The sequence below is a fragment of the Lutjanus erythropterus genome, chromosome 6 (genome assembly GCF_056507025.1).
Source record: "Lutjanus erythropterus isolate fLutEry1 chromosome 6, fLutEry1.hap2, whole genome shotgun sequence".
NCBI classification, from domain to species: Eukaryota; Metazoa; Chordata; class Actinopteri; order Lutjaniformes; family Lutjanidae; genus Lutjanus; species Lutjanus erythropterus.
Genome location: NC_139322.1, coordinates 16,281,004 through 16,298,542, shown reverse-complemented (window position 1 = coordinate 16,298,542; position 17,539 = coordinate 16,281,004). Strand labels below are relative to the sequence as shown.

Here is a 17,539-nt window from a genome sequence, read left to right as displayed (position 1 = left end):
CGTCTTGATCATCTGGAGCCTTTTTTTTTTTATCCGTGCAGCTCTGCACCACGAGCCATGTAACATACAGCGCTAAAGCCTCAGTGAAGGCAGACTTGTTTAATGACAGGGCTCCACTGACGATTTTAAAAACCTACAAACGGTGGCCCTTCAAGGAGAGTTTGGTGTGAATCATTATGCTAATGAACTAGCCAGGGGACCCAGTGAGGGGGAGGAAGAGAAGGAGGGGCTTGGGCTCGGCTCCGTTGCCTGTTTGAGGGTAACAAGTGCTCAGTTCCTGTGCTCGGGTAACTATGGCAACAGATCATCTACAAACCGGAGGGCTTTCTTTCTTCACTGTAACTGCTGAGGGTATCTAGGCATTTTAAAATGGCAAGCTTATGGATGCTGCATGGCACTGGAGTTCAACTCAAGCATACTGGGCATGCATTAGAGGGAGAGAGATGGATAGACTTAAAGAGCCTCCTTGTCACCTTTTTCAGTCTGCCTCGGGCCCTTTTCCAGCCGGGGCTAAGTATTTCCTATTTGAGAGTCCTATTCTTTAATGGCCTCTCCGTCATTTGAATTGCAAAACCTGCACTCACACCATTTCAAAACTCTTTAGCGGAGGCCACGTCAGAACGAGATGAGATTGTCATGTTCCAGAGAGAGATGGGAGCATCACACAGGCTCATATTTTCATAGTCCTCCCTCACAAAACCTCCAAGCTGTGTAAACACTCTTTCATTGTGCCTAAAAGCTACAGAGCATTAGCATATCCTCAAAGCACAACCAACAAAATTCATCTTTAGACTTCAACATGTTGAACGTAGGATGTTGGAAGGACTGACGGGACAGGCAGGAGAAAATGTTGGCAAAAGCAAACATTTCTACTCAGCAACAGTATATCAGTCCAGACTGTCCCTCTATTTAGTTGCATTCATAGTCCACATGGCATCTTATGGCTGCTATTGTGTAACCAGGAGGAATTATGGTGTTTGAGCACAGGAGGAGACTCCTGCTGTCCTCCACTCTGCTCTCAAATCACCTCCATTGTTCTTTCTGACACATATATATGTCTACTCATCCATAACATAACTAAAACACCACCTAGATTCGTTTACTTATTAAAGGAATAGTTCGTATTTTTTGAAGTGGGGTTGTATGAGGTATTCATCTACAGTCACTGTATTACCTGCAGTAGATGGTGCTTGGCCATAGGGCTGCAACTGACAATTATTTTCATAGTCGATTAATCTGTTGATTATTATGATTATGATTATTAATTAGTTGTTTGGTCTATGAAATGGCAGAAAATGGTGAAAAATGTCAAGCAATGTTTCCAAAAGGCCAAGATGACGTCCTCAAATGTTTTTGTTTGGCTTACAACCCAAATAAATTCAGTTTACTGTCATAAAGGAGTAAAGAAACCAGACAATATCAGTAATTTTATCTTGCAGGATTCAGGAGTGAATGTGTTATTGTGTGACTTTGGTGAATCTGAACTTTTACAACATGAAAATCACACCATAACACAAACAAACTAATTGATTGAGGCTCCAGCAACTCCTGAGTCCTGCAAGCTAAAATTACTGGTTTTTACAAAGGAGATTGGCTGCTTTGCAGAGACTGATATTTGGCTTATATAATGGCATTTTCCCATCAGAAAAGGTTGTCTGGGCAGCAAGGCAAAGCAGTGAAAATATTCTAAATATAGCATACACTTAAACTGATATGAATTTTTTTCTGTGGGACTTTTGTTGGGTGGTTAAAATCCATTTTGTTGCTGACCCTGTCCACAGCAGAACATAGCTTCCTACACTGGGACTCCTACTGTTTCTCCAAACAGGAGGTGTGCCCATCACCACCTATCTATGTCTTTAACTATCAAACATATCTGAGATTGAAACTTCTGGTTGAGGGTGTGACCCTGCTTTTTAAAGGCAGTCTTATAATTTGCCCACTCATCTACTGGAGGAAATTTTGCTGGCAAAGATTAAAAAACACATATTTTAATCTCCCAGCTGCTCTCACATAATATAACAGTTAAAGTATTCTATTTTTTAAGAATATTTTATTTGTTTGGGGTTTTGTGGGTTTAATCCAATCCTTGTTTCAGAACATTTCAGTAAGAAGTAGAAGTGAAACCTAAATATAAAGAGCAGAAAACACACTTTGGTCCAGACTCTGCAGGGGGGCTCGCTCAATTTGGGGTTCTGGGTTGTCAGAGTTTATATCCCCCACCCCCCCACCCCCCAACTCTGGCACCACAGAGTACCAGCCTTGAATTCATCAAAGGTCTGAGGAGCTCTTACACTATAGATAATAAGTTCCCCAAAGTGCCAACTTTACAGCGACATGACTGGGACGGGATTCTTCTGAGTAATCTGGTCGTGACTTTCAGTTGCTGTTAAAGCAAAGCGAAAATGTTGATGGCAGCAAAGAGATGATTATCTGAATAAAGACCAAAAACAAGGCTTGGCAAATAGCTGAATCATTCTTCCAAAAACTACAGAAACTGTGAAGATTGATATTTAATTTTTGTTTAATTATTTATTTTTTCAATCGTAAGCTACAATCTGAAACAACACAATTAACATTACATGGTCAAATAAAGGAGCAGGGAAAGGAAAATATATCACCTGCCCCTTTCTCAAAACAATTAACATAAATGATCTAACCCATATGTTCTACCTTTAGTGTATGTGTGCCTCCATGCACATAAAAACACACATATACCAAATTGTGATTGCAATTAAATAGACAATGATATTACACTTTTCCCACTGCCATGTTACATTGTTATACCTGCACTTCTTAATATAATCTTTTAAATCTACTATAATTCTAGTGTTGTTTTTTCAAATCTTATATTGTTTCTTTCACTTTTTTCTATGTTTATTCTTATGTTAAGCACTTTGAATTGACTTTGTGTCTGAAATGCATTAAATGAACAAACTTGTCTTGCCTTTCCTTATACTTTGGCCAGATCGCCCACCCCTACCTTGAACTCACCTTATTTATAACATAACTCTTCTGTAGTACATATAGTGGATTTACAGTTGATTGATTAATAGTGTCTGTGCTGCCTCGTGCCTCTACACATTAACTATTATGGTAAAATAAATGAGAAGTACAACATTTGAAATGAAGTGTAGTCCAACCAAGATAACTAAGCAGATCTACAATCAATCACCACGCAGTTTACATTATAAAGTAAAAAACAGTGGTTACTTAAAATGCTTTAGATTTAAAGAGTAAAACAGGTTCATAGTCATAAAGAAGATAGTTACTACTAAACTCAAAGCACACAGCGTGCTGTGCTATTTCCATTTATTTTTCACAAATCTACCAAAAGTTTTTATTGCCTGAAAACAGCCTCTTAGGAACCCAGTTTCTGTGTCGGCGTGAAGTGAGAACAGAAGCTGGAGTTGATTTTCTATAACAGCACCTAATAAGCAATGCAGAGCTCTCCGTGGTGTTAAAACAGAGAGTTGTAGCATCTATGTTGAGACGTTCGTCTTGCATCGCAGGCACACACTTGCATAGTGTTAACTGTGACACATTCAGAGTTTTGAACGTGTGCAAGTCACAGTATTTCCTTCACTTCTTGACACCAAAGCCACTGAGAAGAAACACAAATCTCGTGACGTTATGTGTTCACTACAACCTAAATAGTAGCCTGTGCTGTGTACTTAAAACCGTGTGTTTGAGGGTGACCTTTAACCTGTTTCCCTCATCTACTCTTCACTTTCCTCCTGCACAGTTTGATGATGAAGCCAAATCCAGTATGTAAGCTATGAATTGCTAAAATATTGTTCTTTTACAACAGATGAAGTGAGACTACTAACATCTTCCAGTAAAAATATTATTGCATGCTGCCATGTCTTGAAGAATGTTTTCCCTCTACATGTAATATAGAAAAGCTTAAAACGTGACATGCATGACCTGATGACCTTGTCTCAGAATCAGTGAGAGACACATACAGTACCAAACCGCTCAACGGCCCTCAGGGGAGAAATATTGTGCAGGGAAAGCGGAGGTGTCATCAAAAACCTGCCAGTACAACAGTAAACACTATTATGGCTTATAAATTATCAGCTTTTTTTCAAAACAACTGAGTGCTAATGGCACCAGCGTACTGAGAGACAATTTATTAGAGAGGACACTGTGTCCATCCAAACTGCAGCGCTGAGAAGAGCTTCCTCTTCTTGGATTTCCTTTGAATTCCAGTTTCAGTCATGACTGGTACAACTGGAGCTGAGCTGCTTCAACCATTTCAGTAATGCAATGTGAGCATGCAGACCATGAAGGTCCTGCTTTCCTGGCTCGAGTAGTCCTGTCCCAGATCTGGCTAAGTTTAAAATTACACAACGCTCTTTGGGCTTCGCCCACTGAGTCATGTTGTTGAGCACGACTTGAATGCACACTCACTTACTCAGAGACATTACTGCGCCGAAGTCTTGCTAACCTAGGGATTTCTGCCACAGAGGAGGCAGAGGAGCATTTGACCATATATGATCCCAAATCATGTCACAGAAATCTAGCTGCAGGGGTCTGTGAGCTGTGAGATGACCTTATTACAAAGCACTTTTAAATGACCGTGTACATGACTACCACAAAACGTATATTTAGAAAGTAGAAGCTACTGTTTTTGTTGTTCTTATTTTGTATATTTTATTTTCTTATGTGTGTGTGTTTTGCCTGTTTTTTAAGAGCTACACTAAGGCCTGTCCTGTCAACTGTGTTGACATGGCAAAAAGCACTGAACTGAATTTATTGTACGTGTTACTTCAGGGTCAGGAAACTATAATGCTCTACAAAACCAAAATGCATAAACTACATATTTACTCACAATTCAGTTAAGCCAAAATCTGACTTTTATTTTGCCATATAACTTGTTTATGCCATAGACATGCATATTTCTAAAGAAACAGTATGTGAAGTTAAAACAAAACGCAGCCAAAAAAAATACACCAAACAGTCAGCTACATGGCTAGCTAAAGCCAGAGAGGTAAATCCTGCTAAAGCTAGTTAGAGATAACCACAGCTAACCTTGACTGAAGCCCCCTGACTGAAATAGATATACCAATTTCATTGAATCTTGGTCATTTAGTTCATTATCCCACATAAATAAGGTAGAAGCGAAATCCAGTCATGGAAAATAAAAATAGCAAAACTAGTCCTGCTAAAAAGCTAATGTTAGCTTAGCATAGTAGTAGTAACTGCTAGACCAGTATTTGACTCCAGTGGAATTTAAAATTTGGCGTGGTCAAGCTACTTTTAAATCACTTATTTAAATGTATTAAGGTGTACCAAGCCAAAGAGGCAAGTACACATCTTGATAAAGTATGAGAGACACATCCTGCTAAAGCTACCTAGAGATAGTCACAGCTAATTTTGACTGAAGTATTGTGTTTATTATCGTATAAACATATTTACATTTTTACGAGCCATTGTCTTTTCAGCTGCTGATCAATCGGGAAGCAATAAAATTATAACAATTTGTTGAACTCTCTGTATCAATACAACTTGTGTCCTGGAACACGGCGGTATGAAATTTGAGCTTCAGACGCTGAATGTGACGTCAGAGGAAAATGGCCACAGTGTGAAAATGGTGCATTGTATCCAGTCTAAAAGTTACCAAGTTTACCAAGTTAGCTGAAAACCCTTTTTTCTCAACCTCAGCTTTTCTGGACTCACTGCTCACTGCCTTTTTCATAATGTTATTGTACTAATGAACTTCGTGATCTATTGCCTGTGATGAATCAAAGAAACGTTCCCCAAAATGAGGCTGAGCAACTTTCCACTGCGGATGAGATTAGGGGTTAAAATCACAACTAAAATCACAAAGAAATGTTACTTTGGCCTACATTAATCTCTCTAATCCCTCTCTCAGCTGAACATTAGCTCTGTCTTTTGTTCTGTCGTGAACACGTTTGATCCTGGAGCTGTCCGTTTCAGATAATGGTGGCCTCGTTTGCTCGATTATTTCGTGTACTGCTACAGTAGTTTGTGTCTGAGCCCCGTCCATGTGGCCACAGATGAAGCCAGCTGATTCATTAACACTCTGTCTCATGTGGGCAGGTACTGACTTACAGTCAGAGCTCTGTCCAATAAAAGTGTAATTAAATTCTTTCAATTTTGCAGCTTATGAGAGAAATTCAGCAGTGACTCACTTTGAAAATAAGAGAATTAAAGTTCAACTTGCAAGATCAAACAGTTTCAAGAAGACTGGACTGAGGATCAATTAGTGAATTAATGCTTATAAATTTGATAATATATTAGAAATTAAATGACCCGTCTATTCTAGGAGAAATATGGCAGTACAATATGGCAGCCTCCCCACCAATTTCTTATTTTCAGCTGATTATACACCAATGAAAACAAACTTATGAGTATCATATTCCATTTCTGCCATTTTCTGCCAATAAATCTCTTTGATACTTTTCATCTCAAATATTTACATGTTAAATCCTCACCAATAGTTTATATTTTTGTATTTTAATTGCATGATAGGAATTTACTTTGGAGGTGCTTTTGACATTTTACAGACTACTTATTAATCGAGGAACAAAACAAGCAATTATAGATTAATTGGTGATTAAACTAATCATCAGTTGCTATTCCGGAGAGGAAAAGAGCTGGGCAGCACCACAGTATGTCGGTTCAATCCAGGCCTCTGCTGCCACTCTACAAGTGATTTACAAACTAATATTATTTCCTGCATAAACACAACCAAGAACAACATAATGAATAGGCAGCAGTGTTTCTAAGAAAAGCATTAGGGTTTCATGAGGTGGTCTCCAACTGTTTCCTGCTTAGACGGAGCCCATTAAGATGACAGTGGAGAAAAGGAAGGCCGGCTCAGTTACACATTGGTGTAACTTGATCCTGACCAATAATGGATTTTAAGGGCCAGTGTCGATACTGATATTAGGGAGTTCAAAAAATCTGGTATTGATATATTGGTCAATATTCTTCACACAAAATCTATTATAAAGCTTTGTTAAATACTTGATTCTGATTGGTCAGTTTCAGCAATCTAAGGTCTGTTATTTCAGAGAAGGAGACCTTTGCTCCGAATAAAAGACTGTTGCTATGGACACAGTTATGATCATAGACTCTGAAGGAGCAATAAAATAATTTTTGAATGAATAGAATAATTTTTAAATCGATATTTTGTGACAAATTATTGATTCTTTTAAGTAAGTACCCATGTAATAAGCGGGATAATGTACAGTGAGCAGGAGGGATAGGAACCAAAATAAGTTGACAATATGGCACCGGTTCCTATGCAACCAATACCCACTGGACTAAATCACAACGCAGATTACAATGCCTCATTTCAGTGCCACATGCCTGACCTGTCCATTTAAACAGTTGCCATCTGGTGCTGATGTTACTGACGCATCACCAAACCACTTGATAATATTACCACAACAGTCACTCTACAGGTAGCCCACCTTTAGCTAGAAGCTACAACAAACACAGTTAAAATACCAAGCTAGTAGTGTTTAATTTTACTGTACTCTAACTGTTAGTGTTTTAAAGGTTTTGTTTTAGTATCATATTGGAAAAAAACTCAAACAATACCCAACCCAAACCCCTTCACCACCCTGTTGGGGTTTATTTCACAATAACAACCTGCTCACTGTATATTATTCCTTACATAATATAGAGAATACCGAATATAAACACACATTTTTTTTTACAGTGAGGCCTCAAACACTTGGGAAAAAGATAGAAAATGGAGGCAGGATATTTTACAGTCAAACATTGAACTTAACTTAAATGACACCAGGGCACTGAAACAGTGAGCTGAATAAAACCTGAATTAAGAAAAAATTAAATAAAATGCTGCCTATAAAGATAGATAATAAAAATAATATGCATTATGTTTTATTAAAAAAAGTTTTCCTATCAGACAGCATATATACTGATGTGATGAGGGTTGTTCTAACACTGATACCAGTGGAAAATACCAGCAATAATATCACATAATTTATTAACGCAGAAACAGGACCCTGCTTCTTCCCAGCAGTATGTGTTTTTTTTCCAGGATGGTGAAGTCATGTTCGATGGCATTCATTCTCTGTATGTATATATTTTTTCATGTTTTACAAGGAGTTTAATGTGAGCCAGACCATACAACCATAGCCATCGTATTACATCCATACAGGGTTAGTAGCATACAGCTGTTAAAAATAAAATATATATTAATCCACTGGTATTTGGAACTCAATACTGAATTATCTGTAACGTTCAGGCATCAGAATCAGCATCGAGACAAAAAATATGGTATTACAAAATCTCTAGCTGGGATAGGGCAGTATCTGGTTGATAATATCGGTCAGGCTTTAAGTGCCAGAGAAAAAATAAGCAAAGCAGATTGGGAAATGTGCAAAATGGTGCCACTAATTCCACAGATAAGGCAGCAGAAGAAGTGATAACAGAGCATGCATGTATGGGGCTGTACTGTAGCAGGCCAGCAGCAGCAGCAGCAGCAGCAGCAGCAGCGTGGGCTTCATGTAGAAGGATGCTGGAGAAATACTGAGCCTCGCATGTCAACACGTTAGAGGGTTGGAGGGAGGAGGATGGGTGGGAATCGACCAGAGTAATTTGGGCTGCTTGTACACGGTACAGTATGTACTGTGTAGGTACACAGCGGCTCTGCTGCCTCCCCGCATTTCAGCACCGTGGACAGCGTCATCCACAAGATTTCAGCACCGTGGACAGCGCCAGGTCACTCTGATGCGGAGGAGGCTGCGCCGAACTGTTGCTTCACCACACTCAACTCCCTCTTTTCTACCTCCCTCCCCCCCTTTTAAGCCCCACATAATACACACTATCTGAGCTTGAATAACACCTGCAGTGAATCTACGATGGATAAATGGGTGGATGGATGGATTAAACGCGATAAGATGACTGTACAGACACTAGAAGTGCTGATATTGTGGTGCTGGATTGCCATCGGGGGCTGTCATCCTGCAGTCTTTATGAAACGATCATGACAAATGTAACGCCTGCAAACATAAAGTGTATATGTGTGGGCGTGTGTGTGTGTGTGTGGCGGGGGAGTAGGCTATCATGTGCGAGCCAGCATGAGTAGCCCTGCAAGTAAGAAGCTGTAGAGCATCTGGACATGACTCATTCCCCCTAATGAAAACCCTCTATAGTATAATCACACGCTATAGACACTTTTACCAAGGCTGCGGGCTTCAGAAACCACTTTATAGTGACCGTACGACTACCTGTGGCGTTATTTATTCTTCTTAAATGTATATAAATCAGTTTGCATTTGCTTTTTTTTTTCGTCAAAGACTCATCTGGACACTTTCACCTCTCTTTCTCTCAGGGGTCAAAGTGCAAACACATGCTGGGATAAAAAAAAATGCTAAATGAGATGAAACTGCTGTGCAGCACAGTGTTGTGCAGCAGCAGCAGCAGTCCCTGTCATTGCAGCTGCAGCAGCATTAAGGCAGTTTTCAGTCTACAGGTAGACTCCTCCAGCTTTCACTCCAGCCTACACCTGTTGGAGGGACGCAGTCACGATGCCCCCTCGTGGTTTCAACACGAATCGCGTTTTTTTTTTTTCTCCCCCCACTTCTGCTCTTCCCCTCATCTCCCCCACCTCCAGATATGCTCATAAGAAGAAAAGGCTAAAACGCTACAGTACATTGACGCATTTATTTATTTTTTTAAGAAAACCACAAGTGTGATTTAAGCACCGCCTGTGGTTGTGCGTATCCCTGCGATTGCATCTTAAAGGTGGTGTTGTGAGCTGTATCTTCCCACGCAATTTCCCTTTCTATGCAGTCACTGGCCTTGTATATCAGCCATTATAAGTGTGTGTGTTTTTCACTGGGTGTAATGGGCAAAACAACAGAGAAATGGGCTGGTTAAGCCTATGCGGGGTGTAGCGATGGATAAAACTGGGTGTTTCTCGCACAATCACAACGCACCATTAAAGTCAATTTTAAAAAAACAAGAAGCAAACGTTGTAAATTCACAATATCAAGCGTTAAATTGACTCACCAACTCCGATTTTCTCCTCTTCTGTAGGTATCCACATAATTGGTTATTTTCCCTCCGGTAGAGCCAGCCACATTATGTCGATATCGTGAGATGATGCTGCTGAAAAATGAGAGCTGAAGGCTACAAACGGTCCCGGCTGCTCGTACACGGGACTACATGTCTCGACTGACGCTTGTGTGTGCAAAAGAGGGGGAGGAAGGACCATCAAAGCCTCAATATCTCCGCTCTATTATGTCCCGGCGTGTGTGTGTGTGTCTCTCCAGTCTGATGCAGTCTCCGTGTCCACCTAATGTAACGCACACACACACACACACACACGCAAACACACACGCACGCACAGGCACGCAAGCTCTCTCACGCACACGGTGAGCGGTTTTCTGCTCTCCTCTCCCCACAAAAGGTGTTACCGCAGCCGCATTTCAAGAGGAGCGGAGAGATTTCTTTTCCTCGAAGCTTATTTATTTAATTTCTTTGTTTTTCTGCTCTTTTTTTCCTCTTTTTTTTATTTTTTTCTTCCGCGCTCAGGTCCACAATCAGCTGCTCGGCGCGCGTGTCGGTAATTAGGAGGTAATAGGTCGCGATATTTGGTCCGAACTGTCGAGCCGCTGCGAGAAAACACTGAGAAAACTGCAATATACCATAAGCTGCGCCATCTTCATGGTCGTCACATGACTCGTTTTGTCAACACTGATGTGTCAAGCATTTGCAAATATATGCGCCCTCTCCCTCTCTCTCTGCATGGCAGTTGCATCCATCACAAACACAAACTGCATTTTTTTTTTTTCTGTCTCCCTCCTTCCTGCCTTCTAGGATGCTGGATGCTGGCTGGCAGCCTGCCGTTTGTGATTGAATGTGTCGCTTTTGGGGGGCTGTTTAGCCATAAAGTAGCTCCCGGTGTTACGGATCAGGCCAGACCCATGTGGGGAAGCACCTCCTGGTTGAGTCATTTCAAAGAAACAGACCCACTACCGGCGATGCTTTGTCATAGTGCAGTCATGCTCCCACACAGATGAGATGCAACTGACTCCTAACGGGCCGCTTTTACCCGTTTGAGTTTGATTGATGGGTTTGGCAAACTGTGGGTTTCCCATCAGACCTCCATCACACCACCAGAGGCTGATTTATAGACGCTGTTCACATGAAATAAATGATGGGCTCTGAAGTTTAGTGTTATTTATTCACCTGTGACCAGTGGTGGAATGTAACAAAGTACATTTACTCAAGTACTGTACCTAAGTAGGGGAGATCGGGAACAATTGTAACATATTTTGCATTTTCCCTCGTAACTCACAGCCTACTCTAAATCTTTTGATATAAGAAGGAAACGTGCACTAAGTAACAGGTTTCGGAAGTAACAGATTACATGTAATGAGATTAAGTAACTGGGACACATTAAAAAAGGTAACTGTACTCCGTTACTATTACAGATAAAGAAGACATAAGATTACAGATATGTTTAGTAAAAATGAGGATGATTAGTGGGATTACAATTTTAAATCATAGCCTCTCGTGACAAAACCTTCGCTGGGTGAAGATTTCAATATTTTTTGTCTTTAAATTAATCAATAAATCAATGAATTGCGCAGGAAGGAAGGAACAAACAGCTGGACAAATTAATAAACCTGACAACAAACATAAAACACAGAGCTGAAACAATCTACTATTAACCAACTATTAAGCTAATCTGCACCTATTTTGATAATTAATTAATCGTTTTGAGTTATTATAGGGCTGCAACGGTTAATTGATTAGTCGTCAGCTGTTCAATTAATTGGCAACTGTTTTGATTAACCAGAGTAATTTTTTTAATTAAATAAATGTCAAACTTCTCCGATCTCACCCTCTCAAATGTGAATATTCTCTGGTTTATTTACTCCTCTTTGACAGTAAACTGAATATTTTTGAGTTGTAGACAAAACAGGACATTTGAGGACATTATCTTGAGCTTTGATCAACATTTTTCACCATTTTATGGACCAAATAACTGATCGATTAATTGAGAAAATAATCAGCTGACTCTGTAGATGTAACTTAATTCATATCAAGTGGTGAATTCAGGCCCTGGACTTAAGTATTTTTTATATTATATTTATTGTGTCAAATTATCTTATCTGTACATTTTATTTCCACGCGTGAACATTTATCTACTTAACGGCACGTTGTGGAATTTTCAGAACATCCTACAGTCAGCATCGTTTTGCCCACGCTCACTCCGCAGGCATTGGCAAGCATCGGCCAAAACAGTGATGTGAAATGAACTTGACTGACCAGCATCATGTTGACCGATGAGGTAAGTAAAGCTGAACCCGCTGAACAAGAAAAAGAGGTGGAATGATGAAGTTGTGATCATTTTAGACTCTCAGTTAAATTTTAAAAGTCTGATGAAATGCTAGAAAGACCATTAAGGCTACCCTGAGCTGTTTTAAGATATGAAAATGGATATGAAATTCTGTGAAATTTGACTGCGCCCTGCTGTTACTAAATTCAATATTGTTCCCACTTATGGTCCCATGGTTTGACTGCCTGCTCTCAGGCCAGCAAGTCTTTAATTAAAATTTATAATCGGGCCTTCAAAATCTTGGACAAAAGGCAAAAAAGGTACCATCACCGACATATTTTCATTAAAGACAAGATTTAAAGTTTTGCAAACTTAATTGATCTTCATTATGTAAAGCTTGTTTTTAAATGGACCTGCTCCTCAGCCTCTCTGTGAATACTAAAGAAAAAAAGAATAAAAAAAAGAAACTAAAGAGCAAATCCACCAGAGCAGCTTCAAGTGGCAATTGAAAAGTTCGCTTTTGTTAAACTCCTTGCTGCTCCTTTGGCAGAAAAAGCTGCCTAAGCTTAAGTCTTGGAACTCACTACATGATCACTTGAAATTTGCTGCAAAATTCATCCCATTTTTAAGAAAGTTCACAAATCCTTAATTCAGTAACAAACATGAACTCATGTCTAGTTTTTAAATGTACGCTTTAGTTTTTGCTGTACTGAGTGTTTACTTAGTTTTATGATATTTTGCTGTATTCAGTTCAGCATCTTTCTACCTCACAGGAACAGGTGTTGAAAATTAGCTTTCACTACAAACTATATGACACTTGTCTATGTAAAGTATATCTGTCCTTATCAAAGAAACCATAAATAAAAATAAAACATATAAGTTAGGCTTGTTGTCGCGCTGGGTGCCATTTGTTGACTCCTTTTCCAAACTAATGTTTGTAAGTGTTGTGCACTGTTGACGCTGTAGGGGGAGTTGAGGAGAGGCATGGCACTTGGGAACCTGTAAGTCCCTTCAGGATTTCACAGGCTTTTTTGGGGATAGTTGCAGCCTAAAATGAATGATTTTCATGGCAGCCTTTCTAAAAAAAAAAATTACGATGCATTTTGCAAAGATTTTAGGCATATTTTGCAACGAATTTGTGGGAAAAATCAAAAGCAACACAGTCAGACACTGTGCCTGAGTACAAAAGCCTGGTTTAGGGTGAGCCCGAGTATAAAACAGTTCACGTTTGCACCTGATGTGGACCATAGTCGAGTCCTCATGAACTAAACTGGACTTGGGGGTCAAGCGTGCTCGGATCCACACCCAGGTTCCTGATGCGAAAACCCCCAAAGTAACCTCACCAAAAAGGCTCAGGATCACAAAAGTTCCAACAAAATATGCTTCATTTGTAGATGAAGAAGTGCACCCAGGCAGTATTCCACAAAGAAGTAAATTATTTGTGGAGCTCAAACTCAGACGAAACAGCAAGCACAAAAATCTAAATTATAAAAATGGACAGGGCGCTGATAAATTCAACACCAAAGACAAACGTTGTGTTCCTTTCAGTATCCGCAAAAAAAATAAAAATAAATAAATAAATAAATAAATAATAAAACACTGAGTTGGTTCATTGAGATACTGATGTATGACATTTGCGCGGGGGACAGCTATGATTGGTGGAACTTGCAGGAAACAACAATAATTTGTTAAAAATGGCAGAAAAGTTATGGAGTTTGGTCAAAGTTGCAAGGTCATGCAGAATTCAGAGATTAGTTGAATTAGCGTTAATCGGTAAACACCACATTCTTTAGATTTTTCCTGAGTCCTTTACATAGAAATGAGGCACAGGCTGTTATATGCAACTGAGAAAGTTGGGGATGGTCTCACATTATTTAAGTTACATTCGCACATTGGCTGTAAAAAGCAGCATGTGAATTGTTTCACTTCGAATCATTTGATTGCTTAAAAGGCCAATTCAAATATACTGGATCAAATAAAATACCGTAATCCACTTACCCAAATACCCACCATGTGTTCCAATTTAGAGAAAACAGTCAGGAAGCTCATTGACTTAAATTGTAATGACGTACATGTGATGCAATGAATTCAATTAAGACGTGCACAGTACCGACATGTGGATTGAGTTTATGTCACACCGGTTTATCATTAAGTGAGTCACTGCTGTTAAAAAGACTCGGTGGAGTAACGATGATCACTACGCATATTACTTTGCTCAGAACCTTGAAACGTGTGGAGTTAAAAGTCTCCACAAATCCACCAATATGATCATCTCATTATTTCAGTATGGCTGAAGGGCAGAAGACTTCATATATACACAGTTATTGTCTGGAAAATGCTGCCAAACTGTCTTGCCAAGACCTTTATTTGAACATTTAAACATCCACATGCTGCGGGAAGACAACACATTTCTATGAGTTGATGTTTTAAACCAGACAAACACACAGCATTCATCCCAAAAAGAGCTTTGTCATACAGCATCTCACCCATTTCTCAATCATTTCTGTGCACTAAGCTGTCTTGTCCTATAGACAAGGCAATCATGAGCAGAAAAATAGAGTGATTTGGTGAATATTGAGCGTCCAGTGAGTTTGATGTAGTGTGGGAGGGAGGGCAGTATTCAGCAGGGTAATTTCTCTCCATCATAGCGACGCTGTGACTGACTCCCATCTGTCTATTACTTCAAGTGGAACACTGTGGGCGGTGTTCCAATCACATACATAAAGCTGGAGGAGTGTGGGGCGTTTTACAAGCTAAATATGCATCCCAGCTAATAAACATTAGAGAAAAAAGAATATATAACAAATTATAAGCTGCCATAATACTTGCTGAAATGTGCTCAAGTGACACTACAGCATGCAGATGGTAAAAACCTGACATTTAAAACGATAGAAGACTTGAAAAATGCTTCATGCACTCATCGTTTTTCTGACTATATTTTACTTGTTCAGCTCATGAAGAGCCGTGGCTACATTTAGCTCTGGTGCTGCAGCAGCAGCAGCAGCAGCAGCACTGTGAGGATGAGACACAGGTCCACTGCAAACAGGGATTGCCTAATATAGTGAGAGCTGCTATCTGTTTCAACACTCCCAAAGCCAGCAGACAATAAGAGCCAGCCAAGGAGGTAATAAGAAGCATGTCTGACCGACTCATCCATCACCTGCCTTCACACAAACACACACGTTCTTATTCCTTTACACTCCTCAGGATCATACATTTCATGCACCCTCTGCTCCCTGCACACATAATCGCTGTCTGTACACATGGACACACACACATGCATGCACATGCACACTATTTAGAGGACTTATTTGATCCTTTTTAATGTGGCGCCTGTGACCATTTTAATGTGTTCTATTATTAACTGTGGGGGAGGCCACAGGCAAATTTAGTGGCAAATCCCTGCATGCACAATTCAACAATCAGGAGACCTGAGTAATGATGCTTCTTGCAAGATGTAAGGCATGTTACTAGAAATAAAGATGCGATTATTCACATGCAAAAAGTGTATAGTATAACTAATTAATTATCTAAATTCCGTTGCTGCTCATTCATAATGCAAATGAAAACTTTCCCTTGCAGTTTTCTGCATAGTTTACTAGAAATATATAGTCTACTTACGAGCTGCCGAGGAAACTGTCATCTCATCTCACTAGAAATAGAATAATTTACCAAAATTAACTTTACTGATGAGTAAATTACAATTTTTTGCCTTGCCTTACACACTTGTGACTACATTTACCTGCACAAAATATTACAGTTTTTGCAATTGTTCTGTAAAAGATGATATTCCAGCTAAGCTGTTGATATGGCTACTGAAAATAAATGTTTTACTAGTATTCCCTTTTACATGCAGGTGTGCATACGCCAACATAATGATGTATGTCCTACAACTATGGCTGAACAATTAATTGAAATTGTATCAATATTGCAATATGACCTACTGCAATCTTTAAATCGCAGCACAACACACAAGGACAAGCCTTAAAGTACTTGTGATTATGTCATATTGCTTGATACAGGCTGAAGTCCCTTTTTTCAAATGTTTATACAGTAGTTTTCACATTTTTCTGAAGAATCTCTTATTACAAGGGTGGTATTCTAAACATTTCTGCCTTTTGATAATAATTTATTATATTTCATACCTACTTGTTGATCCATTTATTACTGTGTGAGTGTTAACCCCGTCTCAACAGTGTTTTGGACCCTCCCTGTTTTTCCAGCCTGTGCTGAATGAGCATCTAAGGTGAGGTTATTAAAGAAAATGAGTCTCTGTTCTGTTTGACTCACAAACACATCTGGTGTCGAAACATTAGTCACTGAATAAAGTTTGTTGCCATAAAGTTTGTAGCCCATTTGCTCCAATATACTTTGGACTAAAGTCTCTCCTGTGACAGGATTATCTTTCCCTTGAGAGCACTGGACAGGCCTGCTTTCCTATGTGGGTTGGTTGAAGCGTGTTTAATCTCTTCCTTCATCAGACTATTTGGAATAACAGCGGAAGATGAGTGTGCCTATAAATGCAGTCACTGTTAATAAAGTTAATATACTATCATAATCTTTATTTGTTGAGGTAGATGTGTTTTGCATGAGAAACCTGAGTACAGCAGGAGAAACAGAACAGAGTTAAGACACACAGCAAATACACAAACAACATCAGAAACTATCACAGACATTTCTAAAAAAAAAAATGAAAATTATGAAGTTTTAAACTTGAAAGTCTGGTCCAATTGGATGAATTTAAAGTCCTTTGTAATTCATTGGGTTTACACAGTGCCAAGTACCAGAAGGCAGTTCCAGTTCAGTATTTACTCACGTGGTATAAAGAGCTCGCCAGTCCTGGAGTCTGCTCTGGCGAGTAGTGATTTTCAATTTGAGAAGAGATATAATATACTGAGGCAGCTTTAGTGGGATACATTCGTAAACAGTAGTAGTAGTAGTGAGTAGTTCTGTTGTTGTTGTTGTTGCTAGTGAGGTGGACTGAGCAGCATGAGAGTACAGGATGTCTCCAGAGTCGGGCAAAGACGAGAGAAAAAAAACCCACTTTATTCTGATTGAAGAAAGGAAGATTGTGTCACCTGTTCCTCCTGAGGTTTAAAAGTAAGACCCAGATATTGATAAGACTGATCAACTTCAGTACAGATTTTAAGTCGTAAGGAATCTCGGCAGGGCTGATTTAGAGAAGAACAATGTATATAAAAGATTGTATCATCTGCATAGAACTTGATATTCTCCATATGCGCA

General features: G+C 39.4%; 1 protein-coding gene across 5 annotated transcripts in view; it reads right to left on the bottom strand.

Moving 5' to 3' along the window:
* Window positions 1–11,065, bottom strand: part of LOC146325091 (dedicator of cytokinesis protein 3-like) — an 80,225-nt gene extending 69,160 nt beyond the window's left edge. For 4 of the 5 annotated variants that reach the window (XM_084720890.1, XM_084720891.1, XM_084720892.1 and 1 more), the window contains exon 1: window positions 10,018–11,065. In XM_084720890.1, coding sequence (XP_084577016.1) covers window positions 10,018–10,054 — 37 coding nt within the window. In that variant the 5' untranslated portion in view covers window positions 10,055–11,065. The remainder of the gene's footprint in view (window positions 1–10,017) is intronic. The other variant, XM_084720893.1, reaches the window with a different exon arrangement.
* Window positions 11,066–17,539: the final 6,474 nt, after the last annotated feature.